Source organism: Cervus canadensis, chromosome 10, assembly GCF_019320065.1.
Source record: "Cervus canadensis isolate Bull #8, Minnesota chromosome 10, ASM1932006v1, whole genome shotgun sequence".
NCBI lineage: Eukaryota > Metazoa > Chordata > Mammalia > Artiodactyla > Cervidae > Cervus > Cervus canadensis.
This window is the reverse complement of record NC_057395.1, coordinates 75,263,960-75,282,453: the sequence shown is the minus strand read 5'-3', so window position 1 is coordinate 75,282,453 and position 18,494 is coordinate 75,263,960. Positions and strand designations below refer to the sequence as shown.

Sequence of the window (18,494 nt, the reverse complement as noted above, 5' to 3'; positions counted from 1 at the left end):
CCTTGTCATGTGCAGTGTTTCCCTCGTCCAGGGGCCCCTCCCTCCCTGCCTCGTCCCCTGACTGGTCAGTGTTTCTGCTCAGTTCTGAGGCCCCCGACCAGCTCGGAGAGGTCCTCTCCTGCCTCCCGCTCTGGACCAGCTCAGATTCACTTTTTTTCCCGGGACTGTTCTGTCCCCGTGAGGCTGAGTCCACATGTCCCCTCTGTCTTTGATCATCCATAGCCTTTTGCCTGTGGGCACCATTCGAGGCTCTGGGGACCAGAGGTGAACAAGAAAGACAAGTCCTGTCCTCGCGTCATGCGCGAGAGTCACGCAACCGTGAAATAAGCTGAAGCCACGCTGGGAGGAGGAGCGGCGGAAATCCTCCCAGCGTCTGCTCTGTGCACCCCTCAGAGGTCGGCAGACTCTGCCTGTAGACGGCCAGACAGTAAACGTCTTAGTTCTTGCAGGCCGCACGGTCTCTGCCACAGCCCAGCTCTGCCCCTGTGGTCTGAGAGCGGCTACAGGGCATGTGTAAACATGTGGGCGTGACGTTTAGCCAATAAAACTTTATTTAGAAAGGCAAGCTGGGGGCCACAGCTTTCTACACTTGGTCCAGGAGCTGGATTTGGTGTCCCTTTGCCCCATGAGGTGAAAGGCCATCCAGTTTGCCCTCTGCCTTGGAGCCAGCAGGCCTGGTTCTGGGCCCGACTCAGCTTGCTGACAGCAAAGCCCTCTCCTCTCAGCCTCAGTTTCCCCATCTTTCCCTCCCCGTCTGAGCTCAGCATTCTGACAGCTCTGGGTGGTTGGGGCCCACTCCACAGCTGAGAGGGGCAGGTTGGGCCCAGCCAGGGCAGCCCGGGTCATTCTCAAAACCCAGACTGTTCCCTGCAGGGATCTCTCTGAGCCCCATCCCTCTCTCCCGTCAGCTGGGCAGAACCTCTCATTTGTGGGTGAGAGTAATTAGGGGTCCACCCCAGCGGCTATTTCAGGAAGGCGGCTGTCTGAGGACCTTCTGCTGGGGTGACCCAGGGCAGCGCCGACACCCTCGGGGGCGCTCGGGGAGAGAAATTGCAGGGTGCCGCCCTTGGTCCCCTCTGCCTGCCACGAGCTCCAGACCAGGCTAAAAGAGGAAAGGGCCAATCCTAGGGTGGCGGCTGCTGCAAAATGCAGGTTAGGGTGGCGGGTGGAGGGCGTGGTGGGGCCTGCCTGGCGCCTCTCAGGGTGTCTGACCTGGGCTCGTGGGACCCTGGGGTGTCCCCGGGGAGAGACCCAGAGGCAGTGGTCCAGCCCCCTTGCTGTAGGGGCAGATAGGGAAACTGAGGCTCATGGTTTAATCTTTGCAGCCGCTCGGGGACATTGGTTGTTATCCCTACAGATGAGGAAACTGAGGCTCAGAGAGGCTAAACGGCCTTGAGGTTGGGGGCGGGGGGAACTGACCAAGGCTTTCAGCGATGGTCTGTGCCCGCGTCTCACGAAGCCTGGCCAGTGGCCTTGGCTGGATGCTGGGAGTGGTCGGCCCTCACCTGGCCGAGCTCCTGGACTCCGGGATTCCAGCTGTTTCCCCAGATATTTCAGTTGAGACCTAAGACACAACACGGTGCTCCTCCTCCCTCTCCCGGAGTCCTGTAGCCTCGTGTTTACAGTGGAGGGGGAGCCAGCCGGCCTCCTGGGGCCTGGCTCCCAGCTCTGGGGAAAGCAGCAATTTGAGCGTCTGTTCTCTCCAAGGAGGTAATAGAGGTGGCCTGCGAGCCATGCTCACAAACAGCTAGCTGTCCCGGGAGGGGAAGGAGGCAGAAAGGAAGGCTTCTTGATGCTTTTCGTGTCCTCACAGGCCTTCAGGGAGGCCTGAAACTAAGGCAGCTGCTTGTCCTTTCCCGGGCCCACTGACCTCAGACGACTGCCTCGACCTCTGCCCCTTATGGAATTTGTCCCTGTGCCCATCTGTCAGGCCAGGCTGGGCAGTATGATGAAGAGGAGGAGCCTGGGCTCTGTGACCTTGGGCAGTTTATTTAGCGCCTCTGGGCCTTAGTCTTCCTGTCTTTAAAAGGGTGCAGCAGGTCCTCCTTTGTCTGCGGAGTAAATGAACTTGAGCCTATATTACGGGTGTGCTCTGTACTAGAAGGTATTTAGTTAAATTGTAATCCACAGGGACCACATCACATGCTGATTGTTATCAGGTTTTTTTTTTTTTTTCTGTTTTTGTTTTAATATTTTTCGGTCACACAGCATAGGGGATCTTAGTTCCCTGACCAGTGATCAAACTCACATCCCCTGCAGGGGAAGTGCAGAGTCTTAACCACTGGACCGCCAGGGAAGCCCCTGTTACTGGTTCTTTTTACTCACTTTCCTGCCTAGTCTTAGAGGTCTGAAGACTTTTTCTGTAAGGACCCGGATAGTACATGTCTCAGGTTTTGTGGACCATACAGTCTTCTGCAATTATTTAACTTTGTCATTGTGACCCCAGAGCAGCCCCAGACAATATATAAATAAATGGTGTGACTGTGTTCCAATAAAACTTTATTTATAAAAAGTGGGAGTGAGCCACATTTGGCCCACAGTGACTGAGTGTACCATTTCCTGGCCTAAAGTGTCTCACTGTGGTCTGTTTCTGATTATTAGTGAGGGTGAGTTCCTTTCCATGTACTTGGCACTTACATTCTCTTAGGTTTTCCCATTTGTTAATTACTTATTTATATCCTTTACCCATTTATCTATGAGTTTCCCAGCTTTTTCTGGTTGATTTGCTGGAGTTTCCCGAGATTTCTCCTTTGTTGATTTTAGACCATACGGTTAATTTTGAATCTGTGGCCTGCCTATGGCCTTGCTATTGAATGGAAGTCCTTAATTTTATCATACTGCTTTTGGGGGGGTCTTGTATATGAACTCCTTTTCTGTTTTAAGACAAAGACACTTGCCTGCATTTCGTTTGGTGAGCTTTAGTTTTCCTGTTCTTATTTAGGTCTTTGATTCAACAGGAGTTTATTGTTATATATGGTGTGAGGTAGGGATCTGATTTTATTTTTTCCTGTAAGTGAATCAGTTTTCCCCGTACCATCTATGGAATACTCCACGTGGTTGTTCGTCATCCATCATATGCTAAGTTCCCATAAAACAGTGTCTTCTTATGTGATAGCTATTCTCTTCCACTGGTTCTTTATTTCTGCTGTGATTCCGCAGCTTTGTACCTTACATGGCTTTGTAACATGCCTTTATATAAGCAGGTGGGATGAGTTCAGAATTTCCACGAGAGTCAGAAAGCCAGGCTTTTATGTGAACTATCCTAACATGTTAGTTTTGGCACAGGACTTTACTTACTAGAACACCATGCTGGCCAACCCAAGCTTGTCCAGGGGCTGGTCCTGGCCCATGCCTGCCAGTCGTCAGATACCGCTGCGGGCTCCCCGTGTGGGCCTGACCCCGTTTCTGTGGGTTTGCAGTGCTGGAGAAGAGTGAGTTCAAGGACGAGTCCCAGTATTTCCGCTTCCACGCGGACGAGGAGATGGAGGGAACCAGCAGCAAGAACAAACAGCTGCGCAATGACTTCAAGCTGGTGGAGAACATCCTGGCCAAGCGCCTGCTGGTAGGAGCAGAGCCGAGCTCGCTGCGTCTTCCTTCCCAGGCCTGGGCAGCCTTCAGGCTGTGGCTGGGGAAGTTGGGCTCACCCTGGGGCGCCCAGAAGTAAGGGGGGATTTTAGGCGGTGGCTGGCAACACCGCCCAGACGCCAGGCCACTTTCCTGGCCAGGCCACCCTCCTGACAGAGGGGACGGGGCTCACTGGGCTCCCTTTCTTTGTCTTTCCCCCTCCTCTTGTCCACCCCACCCCCAGCCTAGTCTTTGCACAGAGGATGGCCTCCTGAAATGACCCCTCTCACACCAAAGCCTTGGGTCTTCTGGGCCGGCGCCCTTGTTCAGTTGCTGTGACTGGCCTTGCAGTTAAGGCAGGACATTTACCAGCCTGGTCAGGTGTTTTACCAGCCTCGCCCACCACATCCTGTTCCTGTGCCTCCTGGTGGGCTGCAGCCTCCACCTTGAGGCCTGGCCCACAGCAGGCAACCGGGAGAGAGGCTCAGAGAGCTTGGGTCTCTTAGCATAAGCCAGAGTTGGGGCTGAAGCCTGCCCAATGTGCAGGGCTCTGTGCACGTCCGTTTCTCCTGCCACAGAGCCCTCAAGCGCTCCACACCACACTTAGGACAAAACCTTCCTGCCTCTTTTTCTTCCTCTCCTGTGTTCTCCCCTTCCTCACCCCACGTAGCCCAGCCACTCAGATCTTCCGTCTTACCCTCCAGTACTCTGGGGCCTGACTCAGGGCCCTGGCACCTGCTGTGCCCTCTGCCGGGAGCACTTTTCTCCACTCTTTATAAACTTCTGTCCCTCATTCCATTCAGATCTCAGCGCAGATATCCCCTCCCCTGGCCCTGCTTCTGTGCCGCGTTCTATCCCTTTAAGTGCTTTATTTTAATTCAAAGTACATACACCCCAGCACTACATTCTGTATTTCTTTGTTTGCCGTCTGTCTCTCCCACTAGACAGACAGCTCCATGAGGGCAGAAACCATTTGTCTTGTTTGGTGATGTCTCCAGAACAGTGAAGTACCTGGCCCATATAATAGGCAGCAGCTCAGCAAAATATGTATTGAGCAAATAAATGCATTTCCCTATATCCCCACCACCACAGATCCCCGAAACCTCTGCGATGGGGAGGGACGGCTCCTCCCTAAATCCCCTTCCTGTCCCTAAGTTCTTGGTGGCAGGACACTTCGGGGTCTGATTTATTTCATTAAGCCAGTAAGTTGTTATTGAGCATCTGCAGTATGACCGCAGCTGGGGAGACAGTGGAGCATAATAAATAAGGAGGCTCTGTCCTCAGGCTGGGAGGAGGAAAGGGGAGACAGGCCAAGAAAGCTAAATGAATACGTGGTCACCCCACTCCCAGCCTCACCCTGAGCAGATCTGGGACAGGAGGAGTCGGCCGGGTCCTGGTCCCCTCCAATCCGCCCCCTCGTGGGGGCCAAGCTGGGGCAGGCTCCAGGCCCCCCTCCCTGTCTCACCACCTCTCCTGCCTCGAACCCCAGATCCTGCCCCAGGAGGAAGACTACGGCTTCGACATCGAGGAGAAGAACAAGGCTGTGGTGGTGAAGTCGGTCCAGAGGGGCTCGCTGGCAGAGGTGAGGCGGCTCAGAGGGGCCCTCCTGGCCCCCCGGACTGCGTGCAGACAGGAGAGTGGGGCACCCCTCCTCCAGCTCAGAAAGCCCTGGAATGGCAGTGGTTCCTCCTTGCTCCTTGCCCTCCTGGGGAAACTGAGTCCGGGTCTCTGGGAACTAGTGATGGAGCCCCCCGGGGCCAGGTTGCCCTCCCAGCGTGTACCACCAGCTCCCCCTGCTGGCCCTGTGGGAGCCAAATGCAAAAAAACCACCCGGGGCTCTGAATCAGCTGATTATAGAAAAACTAATGGTCACCCGCCTGAGTAGGGCAGGTTTGTTTTGCTGTTCCGAGATGGATACGAGGTCTGGAGGAGGGAGGTCAAGGCTTCAGCCCCAGGGCCTCTTAGCTGTGAGATAGGGGGGTGTGCAGACGGCTGGGAGAGAGGTGCTGGCCACTTTTTCCAGGGGGCTCTGCTTGCTTCCTTGTAGCGATCAGCAAGGCATTTGGCTGTGTGTAGTAGCCGCAGGCTGGGCTTGACAGTGGCCGGAGCCGCGGGGCTGCGGTTTCCTTATGATGTAAGCAGTTTAGAAGGAGGTGGTTATAAGTCTTGGTTCAGGGTTGACATCTCTCCACCTTTGCTGGCCAAGGCCTCGTGGTCACAAGGTGGCCACCCCAGGTCGATGCCTCGTGTCCTTGCAGAGCTGGGCAGGAAGCAGGGGCGGGCTGGGAGCTTCTTCTCAGGGAAAATGTCTTTGCTGTTAGGGGGCCTCCCCTCACAGCTCGTTGGCCGACATGGGTCTCGCCAGCCCGCCTCACTGCACAGAGGGCAGCGGGGTTGCCCTGGAGGCGGGGGGCAGGGGGGTGTCTCACTCGGGTCCTACTTGGTCCCTGGGGCTGGTGACTCTGAACCCCTGAATTGAGCGGCTCCTTAGTGAGAAGGAGAGGGGGTCAGTTACCTGCTATGCTGGTCTCCCTCGCCGCCCCCGCCCAGATGGCCGGCCTGCAGGTGGGGAGGAAGATCTACTCCATCAACGAGGACCTGGTGTTCCTGCGGCCCTTGGCTGAGGTGGAGTCCATCCTGAACCAGTCTTTCTGCTCCCGCCGCCCGCTGCGTCTCCTAGTAGCCACCAAGGCCAAAGAGTGAGTGTCCCCAGGGGCGGGGTGTCTGGTGGCCTTCCTCTCAGGATGAGGAGTTGCCCGGGTCCCGGGGGGATGGTGGTGGTGGGGTGCCTGGCTGACCCGGGTCCCTGCGGCTGGGGGGTCCTTCTGCAGGCACGTGACAAGGTGCTGCTGGCTCCGTTCAGTCGACAGGAGCTGACCGGGCGCCTGCTGTGTGCCCGCTGGTGTTTCAGGCTCTGGGGACCCAGGCCCGTCTGCGTAGATCCATTTCTGCCCCCGCAGAACTCGGTCTGATTGGAGGCTAGAGCAGGAGACGCACAAAATCAAAGCAGAAAAGGGAGAGACGTACCAGGAGGTAGTGAGTGTGGACCGATATATTGGGTTGGCCATAAACCATTCGGGTTTTTGCATCACATCTTATAGGAAAATCCGGACGACCATTTTGGCCAACCCACTGTAAAGCTGGGACAGGAGAGGGGCTGTGTGGAGGAGTGGTGGTCAGGGAGATGCCCCTGAGGACGGAGGTGAAGACCTGAAGGGGGTGAGGGCGGGGGTCGGGGGACATCTGGAGGAGGGGGGTTCCCGGCAGAGGAAACAGCGAGGGCCCCCCGGGTGGCACTGGGGCTGGTGCGTTTCAGCAACAGTGAGGAAGCTGATGGGGCTGGAACAGGGTGGGCACTGAGATCGGTCAGACAGTAGAGGCCAGGCCCTGTGGGACCTGTGTCCACAGTAAGGACCGTGGAGCTACCGGAAGGTTCTGAGCAGAGGGGCGGCGTGATCTGACGTGGGGTCCCGCAGCATCTCCCTGGCTGCAGGTGGAGACTAGATTGTCAGGGCGGGGCGGAAGCCGGAAGTGTGGAGAGGAGGCTGCTGGCCGGCCCCGCCCAGCCGCGGTGGGCGTGGTGAAAAGTGGTCGGGTACCAGATATAGGCACCGGGAGGAGCGTTTTCTATTTTAAATCCTGCGCATTTGCTTTTCGCTTCTCCCTTCTATTTAGGGCAGATGCTCCTGGTTTTCTGTTGACGGGAGTGATAGAAAGTTTTAAATAGGATTCTTTCAGTTAAAAGGCTTGTCAGTTTCCGGGACATGATTGATGGTTTTGTTGGTATGTAGAAGTGGGAGAAATCACCATGGTGGAACATGCCAGCTTCAAGTTCCAGAAATACCTGGGGTTTGAGAACAGGCTCCCAAGATGACTTTTTATGGCAGGTAGGGACGATCCAAGGCCTAATGTGGGAGACATGCCTTAGACAGGGAAGCTGATGGCTACGTTGAAGCCCCTGGATTAATAATGACTCTGGGCACGGGCTGCCCACTCTGCCCTGGTGATCCACCCATAGAGTGGCTGGGTCGTCTGGGCTTTCAAGTCATGATCTCTGGGGGATACGTGGACATTTTTTTAGAGTCAGCACCCAGATGTGCTGGGGGTCACTTGTCAATCTCCAAGTCAGTGATTATTGAATAAAATATATACACTGGCCAAGATGCCGGCCTGGTGGCCACGAGGCCTCTTCTCACGCAGAGGATGACAGAGAAGGGTTAGGAGTGTGCATGGACGGACTTTCCGAGGGCGGGTTGGCTGGTTCCAGTGAATCACAGAGCCTGTTCTGTGCGCTCTGGTTGAGCGAGGTTTCTCTGTGCATTTGGAAAGTCTGGTGCTGCTGCTGTCTGGGGCTGGATTTCCCAAAAGCCCGGGAGGCAGGGGCTCCCCCGGTGGCCCCCTGGGCTGCCTTTCGGGAGTGACCGCTGTACCTCACGGCAGCTTCTCTTCCGTGCAGGATCGTCAAAGTCCCCGACCATCCGGAGGCCCTGTGCTTCCAGATCCGCGGAGCAGCCCCGCCGTACGTCTACGCAGTGGGGAGAGGTGAGTGGGAGCCCAAGAGACGTGGAGTGGGGCTTTGGGAGGCCGGTCTGTTGTGTTTGTGGAAGGAGTTCGGAGGCGCCCGCCCAAACAGTCACCTCTAGGCCCGTGCCTCTTAGCGCACTTACCTTCTTTGCTGGAAGTCAAGGCTTGTAAATATGCATGCCTGTGGGGGTCAGGCAGCTACGCATGGGCAACTGAAAGGAAGCACTAGGGAGTGGTGAGGACTGTGGCAAAGTGAGAAACATGCACATTCACTCCAAACAGGGCAGTGTTTCTTCAGCTCCAGCTCCTTACTGCCAGGCAGGAATGTGGCAGTTTGAGAGTCATGGGACAGCTGAGAAAGCATGCCCTTGGAGCCTGGTAGACCTGGGTTTGAAACCTGGCTTCTAGACACGTGACCTTGAGAGAGCCACTTTGCCTCTCTGAGCCTCTGTTTCTCTGTCTGCAAAATGGGGCTGATCCTGGCTGCAGTATCACGGGGTTGTTGTGGGACTTAAAGGAGAAGAGGGCTTCCCTGGTGGCTCAGCGGTGAAGAATCCGCCTGCAGTCCAGGAGCTGCAGGAGATGCGGGTTCGATCACTGAGTCAGGAAGACCCCCTGGAGGAGGGCGTGGCCACCCACTCCAGTATTCTTGCCTGGGGAATCCCATGGACAGAGGCGCCTGGCAGGCTACAGTCCACGGGGTTGCAAAGAGTCAGACACGACTGAAATGAGTAGCAAGCACACGTGCAAAGGAGACGAAGCTCTGGAGTGAAATGTGCCTGGGTTCAAGGCCAGCCTCCCTTGCCGCGTGACTGTGGGCTCACTGCTACTTCTCTGAGCCGCGGTCTCTTCTTCTGCCAAATGGGAATGGACAGTGTCTGTCCTGCCTCCTGGCGTGGGGTGGAGAGTGGCTGCAGGGTGGGAGGATGGAGGTGGCGTTTGGTGTGGGGTGGGGAACAGGTTCATCTGGTTATTCGCCCTTGCCTGATACCACCCCAGCCTGTCATCGCCTGGTATCTGGCCTCAAGCGCGCCTGTCCCCTTTAGGCTCCGAGGCTGCAGCTGCAGGCCTCTGTGCTGGCCAGTGCATCCTGAAGGTCAATGGCAACAATGTGCTGAATGACGGAGCCTCAGAGGTCCTGGAGCACTTTCAGGCATTCCGGAGCCGCCAAGAAGAGGCCCTGGTGAGCCGCCTGACAGCCAAGGGAATCAGGGAAGCCCTGCTTGCTGGGGTGGAGGCTGAGGGCACCCTCCCTTCTCTGGGGAAAAGCCTGCAGGCACCACAGGGTTCTGCGTGGGGTGGGGCTGCCGACCTGAGGGCTGAGCTGGGCTTGGGCTCTGGGACCCCTCTGCTTCCCTAAACCTCATGGCCTCAGTTTCTACAGCTGTGAAATGGGTGTGATAAGACCCTCTTTTCTTACCACGTAGGCACGTTGGGCAACTAGTCACATTTATGATAAGAAATTGATGTTATACTTGGGTTGGGGACCCAGGGTGCTGTGGACCGTGATTCACTGGTTTATTTAATAAGCGTTTCTTGCGCACCTGCTGTGTGCCTGGCATGTTTCTGCACCCTGGGGCCACAGGAGAGACAAGCTTTCTGCTCCCATGAAGCTGACTTAGGTTTTCAGTGGCTCCCCCTTCCCTGGCTTCTGTGAGGAGCATAGACTGTGGTCACTGAGGGTCAAGTGTGACTGGAGGTCCCTCAGGAAGTTTCCAGGGTGAAGTCTGGGAGGGCTCTCTGAAGGTTCTGTCGCCGACAGGCTGAAACCCTGAGCTTTGGAGTTGGGACAGCGGGCACCTGGGCTCCTGGCATCGCGGCCGCCCCTCTTACTCTGCTCCCCACACAGGGCCTGTACCAGTGGATCTACCGCACCCATGAGGATGCGCAGGAGGCCCGGGAGGCTGCTGGCGAGGACCCCAGTGGCGAGGGGGCCCGAGAGGAAGATCAGCTCAACTCGGGTAATGGGACAGGCAGGCCGTGAGACAGAGACACCTGTGGGGACTGGGTCCTCTGTGTCCACACTCCTCCCAGTCCCGTCCGGTCCTTCTCGATGCTGTCAGCTCTGTATGAGTCTCTGATCGCTGCCGTAACCAGTACTGGGAACCAGGTGGTTTAAAACCACATGCATTTGCTACGTCACAGTTCTGGAGGACATAAGTCCGAAAGGCGTCTCCCTGGGCTCTAATCAAGGTGTCAGCAGGCCTGCATTCCCTTCCGTGGTTCTACACTTGCCTGTTTCAGAGAAACAGCTCCCCAGCCAGCCCTGTAAACCCTGCTTCTTTGTTGACCCCAAAGTCACCAGCATGGAGCCCAGAGCTGTCAGACACCAAGGCATCGAAAGCCGCTGGTCTTCCCACATCTCCTCCTGCCCCTAGCCCAGGAGACCACAGAAGCAACTGGAGAGGAGGAGCTATTAGTCAGACTCCAAGCATCTAGTCGGCACCTACTGTGTGCCAGGCTCAGTTCTAGGTTCGGAGGATACAGTAAGGATTAAACCAAAAAAATCCCTGCCCTCCGGGAGCTGTTCTGCTGCTGAAACACCCACAGCCTGAAAGAGGGGTCCTAAAGGAGACAGGCCGATGGGAAGACAGAGAGACCGGAGGCCAGCTCCGAGCTCAGTTTATGCCCCTCTGAGAGCAAGGGGCCGTGCAAAACATGGGCGACCCCAGAGTTGATGATGGTAAACCACACTGGCAAGAGCTGGTGGCTTTGAAACTTCCATTCAATAAGTGGAAGCACCTACTATGTGCCAGGTCATGTTCAAGGAGCTGGGGAAACAGGCGTGAACAAAGCAGACCAGGTCTCTGCCCTTAGGGTGCGGACATGAGGGGAGCCAGACAATGAACGAAAGAACAGAAAAATTGATAATTGGTGACGTAGCATGGAGGGTGAGGGGGGAAAGGGTGACAGTGTGTGTGTTGAGAGGTACTCTTTGGAGCAGGTGGCAAGGAAAACACTTCAGGCCGTAAAATGCCTGGTTTCTTCCTAGATATGGCACTGCCTAGATGTGTGACCTCTAAAGAGTCACAGTCTCTCTGGGACCTTGTTAATCTGGACTGAAACTGGGCTCCATAAAAACATGGGCTTAGCAAACTAAAAAGGCTGAGTAGGGTTTACAAGCTTCAGGTCTGGCTCGATCCAGCATTTCATATACTGAGGAGGCCTTCTTTTCTCCAGTTCTCAGCTCTGCTCCGTCTGTGTTGGTTTCCCTCTTACATGCTGTTTTCTCCACCTAGTGGCTTTGGTAACTTGAAATCCAGTTGAAATAGAGAATGTCCCCTTCTCTTTGTAGACCCAAAGAGATCTCACTCTCATGGACTCAGCTTGGGTCACATGCTTGTTCCTGAACCAGTCACTGTGAATAGAGGAAATCAAACATGCTGGATGGCCAGGCCTTTGCCTCTGGGGGAGGGTATGGATGGCAAATGAGTCTCCTTTTCTGAGCCCCAGAGACTGTGAATGAGACTCAAGGCTTGATTCCTAAACGGAGAATCTTTTAGAGTAAGAAGTGAGTGATAGTGGGCTGGCAAAAGTGAAAAGAGCTGCAGCTCAGGTTTCAGTCTCCCCGTCTGTCTTAACACGGGGTGTCCGCGGTGCTGGGTCGGGGGCTGGCTTGGTGTGGCCCCTCCTCAGAGTCCCCTGTCCCTCTGGCTTCCAGCCTTCCCCCTGATGTCCCTGGGTCCCCAGCCGAGCCAGCACGAGGACAGCCCTCTGGTCAGCCTGACAGTGGACAACGTGCACCTGGAACACGGCGTGGTGTATGAGTACGTCAGCACCGCGGGCATCAGGTGCCACGTGCTGGAGAAGATGGTGGAGCCCCGCGGCTGCTTCAGCCTCACTGCCAAGGTCTTGCTGGGTGTGGCCCTGCCCTGCCCCCTGGCGGGTGGAGCAGCCTGATCCCCAGATCCCCACGTCCTCCGAGTCAGCCTGGGGAACCTCGGTCCTCATCCCTGCCCCTCCACTTGGTAGCCGTGGGGCTTAGGAGACTGACTTCTTATCTCTTAGCCTCAGTTTGCTCATCTGTTAAGTGGGCCAATAGTAGACCTGACCTGTACGGGTATTACAAGGTGTATAGTAGTCACCCAAGATAAACTCCTTTAAGACTCTGCCAGGTGCCTGGTGAGTACTCAGTAGCTGTTAATATTTCCACAGATCCTTGAGGCCTTTGCTGCCGATGACAGTGTCTTTGTGCAGAACTGTGGGCGGCTCATGGCCCTGAGCAGCAACATGAGGACCATGTCCCACTTCGAGTTCCGCAACATCTGTGACACCAAGCTGGAGAGCATCGGCCAGAGGATCGCCTGCTACCAGGAGGTGCCTGCACCCTACAGGGTCTCAACTTGGGGTGTCTCTCAGTTGTAAATGTCAAATCCCAACCCAACTTAGCTTAAACAGACAGGATAATTAGCTGGTTTATATTACTGAAACGTCCATAGTAAGCTTCAGGCGTGGTCGTATCCAGCACTCAAACAGATACCACACTGTTACAAGAACAGGACCTAACCTCTCCTCTTGACTTTGTTTTCCTTATTGGCTTTGCTTTCAGTTAGGTCCTTTTCATGCGGTAATAAAATGGCCCCCAGTAGCTTTAGCCTCAGCAACCCCAGCAGAAATAGAATGCCGTGAGAGCCCTCCTTGGCTTGGCTTGGGTCCCCTGCCTAGGCCTGTACAAGTTCTGCAGGAATGGGGAGGCAGCGTTGCTTGAACCTCACAGGTGCTGGGTCAGGGAGAGATGTTCCCCCAGGACACCTCAGGTGCAGCTAAAATGGAGACATGTAGGTGGGTAGGTGCTTGGAAGCCTCACATTCCTCCAGGAGTTCCCTGAAATCTGGGTCCAGTGAAAGGCAGTGCAGGGGAATTTACTTTTCCATTTGGACTTACCGGCATTTTTTCCAATTTTGGAATGTCTGGCCTAGGCTAGGATAAAGTGGGTACTGGAGGTGCGCCAGAATTCCCAGACCCCTGAATCACAACCCCATGCCCCCCTCCTTTCCCAGTTTGCAGCTGAGCTAAAGAGCAGAATCAGCCCACCCTTCAAACAAGCACCCCTGGAACCCCATCCGCTATGTGGCCTGGACTTTTGCCCCACCAATTGCCACGTCAACCTCATGGAAGTATCCTACCCCAAGACCACTCCCTCAGTTGGGAGGTCCTTCAGCATCCGCTTTGGTCGCAAACCCTCCCTCATCGGCCTTGACCCAGAGCAAGGTAACTGCACGTGTCCGTCAAAAATGTGTTCAGATCTCACACTACAATACTTAAATAGAAGCATGTCTGAAGGCCAACAGGCTAGAGCTGGAATGGTGGCACTATGGTCATCAGTGATCCAGACTCCTATCTTTCTATGCCACCATCTCTAAATGTTGCTTTTATCCTGAAAGATGCCTCATGGTATAAAATGGCTGCTGGAGCACCAGCCATCATGTCTACATTCCAGGCAGGAAAATGATCACAGTAGTTAAGAGCGTATTGGCACCAAACTGAAACTTTCTTATTGAAGCAGTTTAATGTATTAAAAGAGTATTTTAAATGGAAATCTTTTTTTCATTTACTGGGATCCTTAAAATGGGTTTGTGAGCTTTTGCTCCCTACCGTAGGTCACCTGAACCCCATGTCCTATACCCAACACTGCATCACCACCATGGCTGCCCCATCCTGGAAGTGCCTGCCTGCTGCGGAGGGGGACCCACAACGTCAGGGTCCCAACGACAGCAGCTTTGGGCCAGCCAATGGAGCCCTTGGCCAGGAGGACCGAGGCCTGAGTTTCCTACTCAAGCAGGAGGACCGTGAGATCCAGGACGCCTACCTGCAGCTCTTTACCAAACTGGATGTGGCCCTGAAGGAGATGAAGCAATATGTCACTCAGATCAACAGGTGAGCCGCGTGTCAGGGTCAGGGTTTCCCAGCATCTGTGGCATCAACATTTTGAGTAGGATTATTCTTTGGAGTGGGGGGTGTCCTGTCCATTAGTGGTTATTAGTGGTCTCTACCCACCAGATACCGGTAGCACTCCCTTCCCTAGTTCTGACAGCCTGAGATGTCTTCATATGTTGTCAGATGCCTTCTAGGGGCAGAATCATCCTGAACACCGCTGCTCTAATAAAAGGATGGATGTAGGCAGCATCGTCAGTAGAGGCTGAAAGTATCGGTGAAAGGTTTGGGGGGAACTTTATTATTTCAGCACTGCAGAGAGAGAAAGCTGACTAGACGTGATGGCCCTTTTGGTGCCATGCAGCAGGACATACACACAACACCACCTACAAAGCGTTCTCACCAACACAAGTCACACAATTCTCTGATCCGAGTTCCAGGCTGGCTAGATGATGCGGTTATAAGGGAGGCTGAAATGCTACCTCAGGGATGACATTGGCTAGATGATTCGGGGTATGAGGGAGGCTGAAATGGTACCTCAGGGATGACATTGGCTAGATGATGCGGGGTATAAGGGAGGCTGAAATGGTACCTCAGGGATGACATTGGCTCAATCCAGGAGGTGGGCGGTTCTAGGTGACAAATGACTCGGGGCTTTTGTGTCTTGAAGTTCAAAGTCTTTGCTCCCACAGGCTGTTGTCCACCATCACAGAGCCCACCTCCAGTGGGTCCTGTGACCCCGCCTTGGCCGAGGAGGCCTCCTCCCCACCGCTGGTCAGCGAAGAGAGCGAGATGGACCGGACCGACCACGGAGGCAGCAAGAAGGTGTGCTTCAAGGTGTGCGAGGAGGATCAGGAGGACTCGGGTCACGACACCATGAGCTACCGGGACTCCTACAGGTGGGGGCAGGCCTGGCTTCCGGGGGTCTCGTGGGGTTTGGTGTGGAGGCATAGTTGAGGCCCTGGCCGTGGAAAGGTCAGAATCAGAGGATGTTTCTCAGGAAGCCATGGGACAGAGTGCTATTGCCTACCCGTGTGGTTTGTGGTTCTGGGGAGTTATTGAGTCCCACAGCACCCCCAGGATATGCTCTTCAGCCTCCCTCCCCCCAGACAAACGTTTCAGGGCCTGTCCCCTTGGGGACACCACTGATCCTTTCTGCCTCGATTCCTGTCCCCATACGCTGATGGAATGTAGTCCAAGAAAATGTCAAGATCTGTGTGTTTAAAAATCAACGTCAGGCCTCTGGTTTTTGCAGCAAACATGTTTTTCCTTGATCCAGGGAGTAAGACCATTTTTTTTCCCTCCTAACTCTCGAGGATCTGAATTGTTTTCTCCTGGTTAATTATTAACAAGATGGGTGAAGTCTTAATTAGTGGGTTGAACAGACCAAAAACTCAATTTCCTGTAATAAACCGTAGAGTGAATGGAATTCTGCACCACAAACAAACAAGCGCTGTGGCCTCCAGTGAAAAGGTTCTCCAACATCTGATGGTTGTGGTTAAACTAGAACCTTGGAGGGACACTTCATATAATTTTGGGCAAAAAGAGGACTGATAGAATTTGGCAAGGCCCTGGGCCCCGTCCTCCCGGCATTTATAGCCTTTCAGTCTTCAAGGGGCCCAGTGTTTCTTGGTGTCTGTGTAATGAGATGGTCTGGCTGTCTGGTTCCTGTGTGTTCTTGGAGCCTTGTGTCCACAGACCAAGATCTTATCTCTCTGTGTTTCCGTTCTGACATTTTTGGATCCTCCAGTTTTTCCTTTAATAGTCAGAAAAGTGAAGGAAAGAATTTCAGCGTTGTGGTTTTTGATTCCCCATACCCTCTGAGTTCCTGGGTCATAAGCTAAGCACACACAGCCCTTGTTCTAAGGAGGTTTCCAGCCAGGCCGTGTGGTCGAGTGTGGGGGTGCAGGTGTATCTGGGGACAAGACTGTCCCATGAGGGGCGTGATGGTAATTACACCCGAATGGAAAGGAGTCAGTGTCCACCTACAGTTGCTGTGTTTCTATGCCGAGGCCTGGAGATGTTTCTCCAGGGTGGGACCTAGGAAACCCACCGGGACAACCTTCCCCATCTCTGGCACTGGTGGTTGGCCAACAGTGCTCTCTCTGGGCCAGTCATCTGCCCGAGGGTTTTGGCTACACTCCAGAAAGTGGGTTCCGGGTGCTGGGACCAGAGGCTGTGAATGGGGAGGCAGAGGGTTGACTCACACCTTCCTCTCTGCCGCTCTGCAGCGAGTGTAACAGCAATCGGGACTCTGTCCTGTCCTACACCAGCGTGAGAAGTAACAGCTCTTACCTGGGCAGCGACGAGATGGGCTCCGGTGAGTGCCAAGGCTGAGTGGGTCTCCGATGAGATCATAATTTGTTCATTTTTATTTTGTTACGCTTTCCTACACCTTCTCTTGTTTTCTGTTACTTTGCATGGTATGGTCATGGTTTTCCTTCACTCATTTCGCATGTCTTTATTGCACACCTGTTATGTGCTGGGACCACAGCCGTGAATTTTGAAAAGACAGGCCCCTGTAGAGCTCACGTTCTCTGTGAATGTTGTGGACACAGAACAGATAAAAACACACCTGATCCAGTTACCGGGTGGGATGAGGTCCCGCATTGCTAAAATGGGGCAACCTGATGGTTTCCAGGAATGACACATGCTCAAACCCAAAATTCATACAACACAAAAGAAGTACATGAAAATCAGTCAGAATCTCAACCTCTCCCAGAGAAGTGACCATTGAGGATATTTGGGGATCACTGGTGAACGTGTATTTCTGCACAGAGATGAAGAAATATGGGTGGATGGCTGGAGGGACGGTCAGACATAAATAAGAATTTATAAGTTAGGGTAGCTCAGTGGCGAAGAATCTGCCTGCCAATGCAAGAGACATAGGTTCAATCCCTGGGTCGAGAAGATCCCCTGGAGGAGGAACTGGCAAACCCACTCTGGTATTCTTGCCTGAAAAATCCCGTGGAGGAGCCTGGCGGGCTGCAGTCCATGGGGTTGCAAAAAAGTTGGAAACAACGGAGCAACTGAGCACATAAATTTGATTATATGTTACTTGCAACTTTTACTGAGAGACTGAAACTTGTTTAATTTTCATGGATTTCAGCCTTAAAAATTTTTATTTTGTGAATGGGATAGACAATCACATGGTTCATAATTCGAAAGGCGTGAGAGAGGGTGGGTGGTGACAAACTCCCTCCCACTCTTGTTCCCCGGCCTCCTGCTTCCCAAGCTCCCACTGTCGCTGCTGTCCTGTGTGTCCTTCCGAAAGTAGTCTGTGCATAAAAATTTAATTTAAATTATACTTCAGTTTAGCAGAAGAAAAAGAAGCTCGGGAAATATCAGAGCTATTTCTGCCCTTTGGATAAATATTTCATCACAGAAGCTATTCAGCTGCAAAAAATACCCCTGGGGAGGTTTTAGGAAGGCAATTTAAACGAAATGACTGGGGGATGAATGAGAGATGTGGGATCTGGTTCCTTTACGTGTTTTCAGAGTGAAAGTAGTAACAGTGACTTACAGTTGTGTAATGTTTTAGTTCCTGTTGCCCATTTTGCAGATAAACAAACTGAGGGATAAACAAACTGAGGCTCAAAGAGGTCAAGTGATTTGTGCAGCGTCGCACAGCTGGGACCTGGATCTGTCAGGTTCCAAGTCCACTGTGGGTTTTGGAGCTCTGTAGCTACGTTGCCTTCTTGCAAAAGAGGCTGGGAAGGTGTACGATGGGGCAGGAATAGTTGATGGCTGTGGTTTCTTCCTTCTGCTAGGGGATGAGTTGCCCTGTGACATGAGGATCCCATCAGACAAGCAGGACAAGCTTCATGGCTGCCTAGAGCATCTCTTTAACCAGGTAGGATCTTTGTCCCAACCCTGGCCTGACCTTGAGTTCTTCCCATCACTCTGGGTAAGAAGCCAGGAGCCAGGGCAGGGGCCAGAGGTCATAGGTTCTAGCCTCTTGGAGGGCCCTGAGGGCCAAACTAACCCGGGGCTTCCTGTCGCCCAGGTGGACTCCATCCACACACTCCTCAAGGGGCCAGTCATGAGCAGAGCTTTTGAAGAGACCAAGCATTTCCCCATGGACCACAGCTTACAAGGTGAGTGGAAAAGAGTCCTCCAGGGTGAGGGATGGCAGCCCGCATCCATTGGGGACACAGCCTCCTGTGACGTGGTGCGTGTGCTGGACGGGGGGCAGGCTGCCTGGGCCACACACTGTCCTCTTTGCCCCTCAGCTGCCGAATGGCCGTGGGCCAGTCGGCAAGCTCGGCCCATGGGCCGAATCCGGCCCACAGCCTGTTTTTGTACAGACTATGAGCTGAGAATGATTTTTCCTTTATAGTGAGTCATCAAAACAAAAGAAAACATGTGACAGGAACCGAATGCCCTGCAAAGCTTAAATCAGACGCTATCTGACTCTTTACAGAAAACGTGTGTGGACCCTTGGGCTGGTCTCTGAGCCCTTCCAGCCTCCGTCTGCCCATATATAACACAAGGGGAAGGATTGGAGCACAGTTTGCCAGACCTCAAAAACC

The 18,494-nt window shown here is 54.0% G+C and overlaps 1 protein-coding gene across 1 annotated transcript in view; it reads left to right on the top strand.

The window, feature by feature from the left end:
- Positions 1–18,494, top strand: part of PREX1 (phosphatidylinositol-3,4,5-trisphosphate dependent Rac exchange factor 1) — a 176,302-nt gene that overhangs the window by 141,628 nt on the left and 16,180 nt on the right. The window contains exons 16-29 of the mRNA XM_043480441.1: positions 3,420–3,562; positions 5,054–5,146; positions 6,115–6,263; positions 8,021–8,106; positions 9,135–9,271; positions 9,938–10,049; positions 11,750–11,937; positions 12,244–12,405; positions 13,089–13,299; positions 13,689–13,965; positions 14,655–14,861; positions 16,194–16,282; positions 17,733–17,815; positions 17,969–18,059. Coding sequence (XP_043336376.1) covers positions 3,420–3,562; positions 5,054–5,146; positions 6,115–6,263; positions 8,021–8,106; positions 9,135–9,271; positions 9,938–10,049; positions 11,750–11,937; positions 12,244–12,405; positions 13,089–13,299; positions 13,689–13,965; positions 14,655–14,861; positions 16,194–16,282; positions 17,733–17,815; positions 17,969–18,059 — 2,028 coding nt within the window. The remainder of the gene's footprint in view (positions 1–3,419; positions 3,563–5,053; positions 5,147–6,114; positions 6,264–8,020; positions 8,107–9,134; positions 9,272–9,937; positions 10,050–11,749; positions 11,938–12,243; positions 12,406–13,088; positions 13,300–13,688; positions 13,966–14,654; positions 14,862–16,193; positions 16,283–17,732; positions 17,816–17,968; positions 18,060–18,494) is intronic.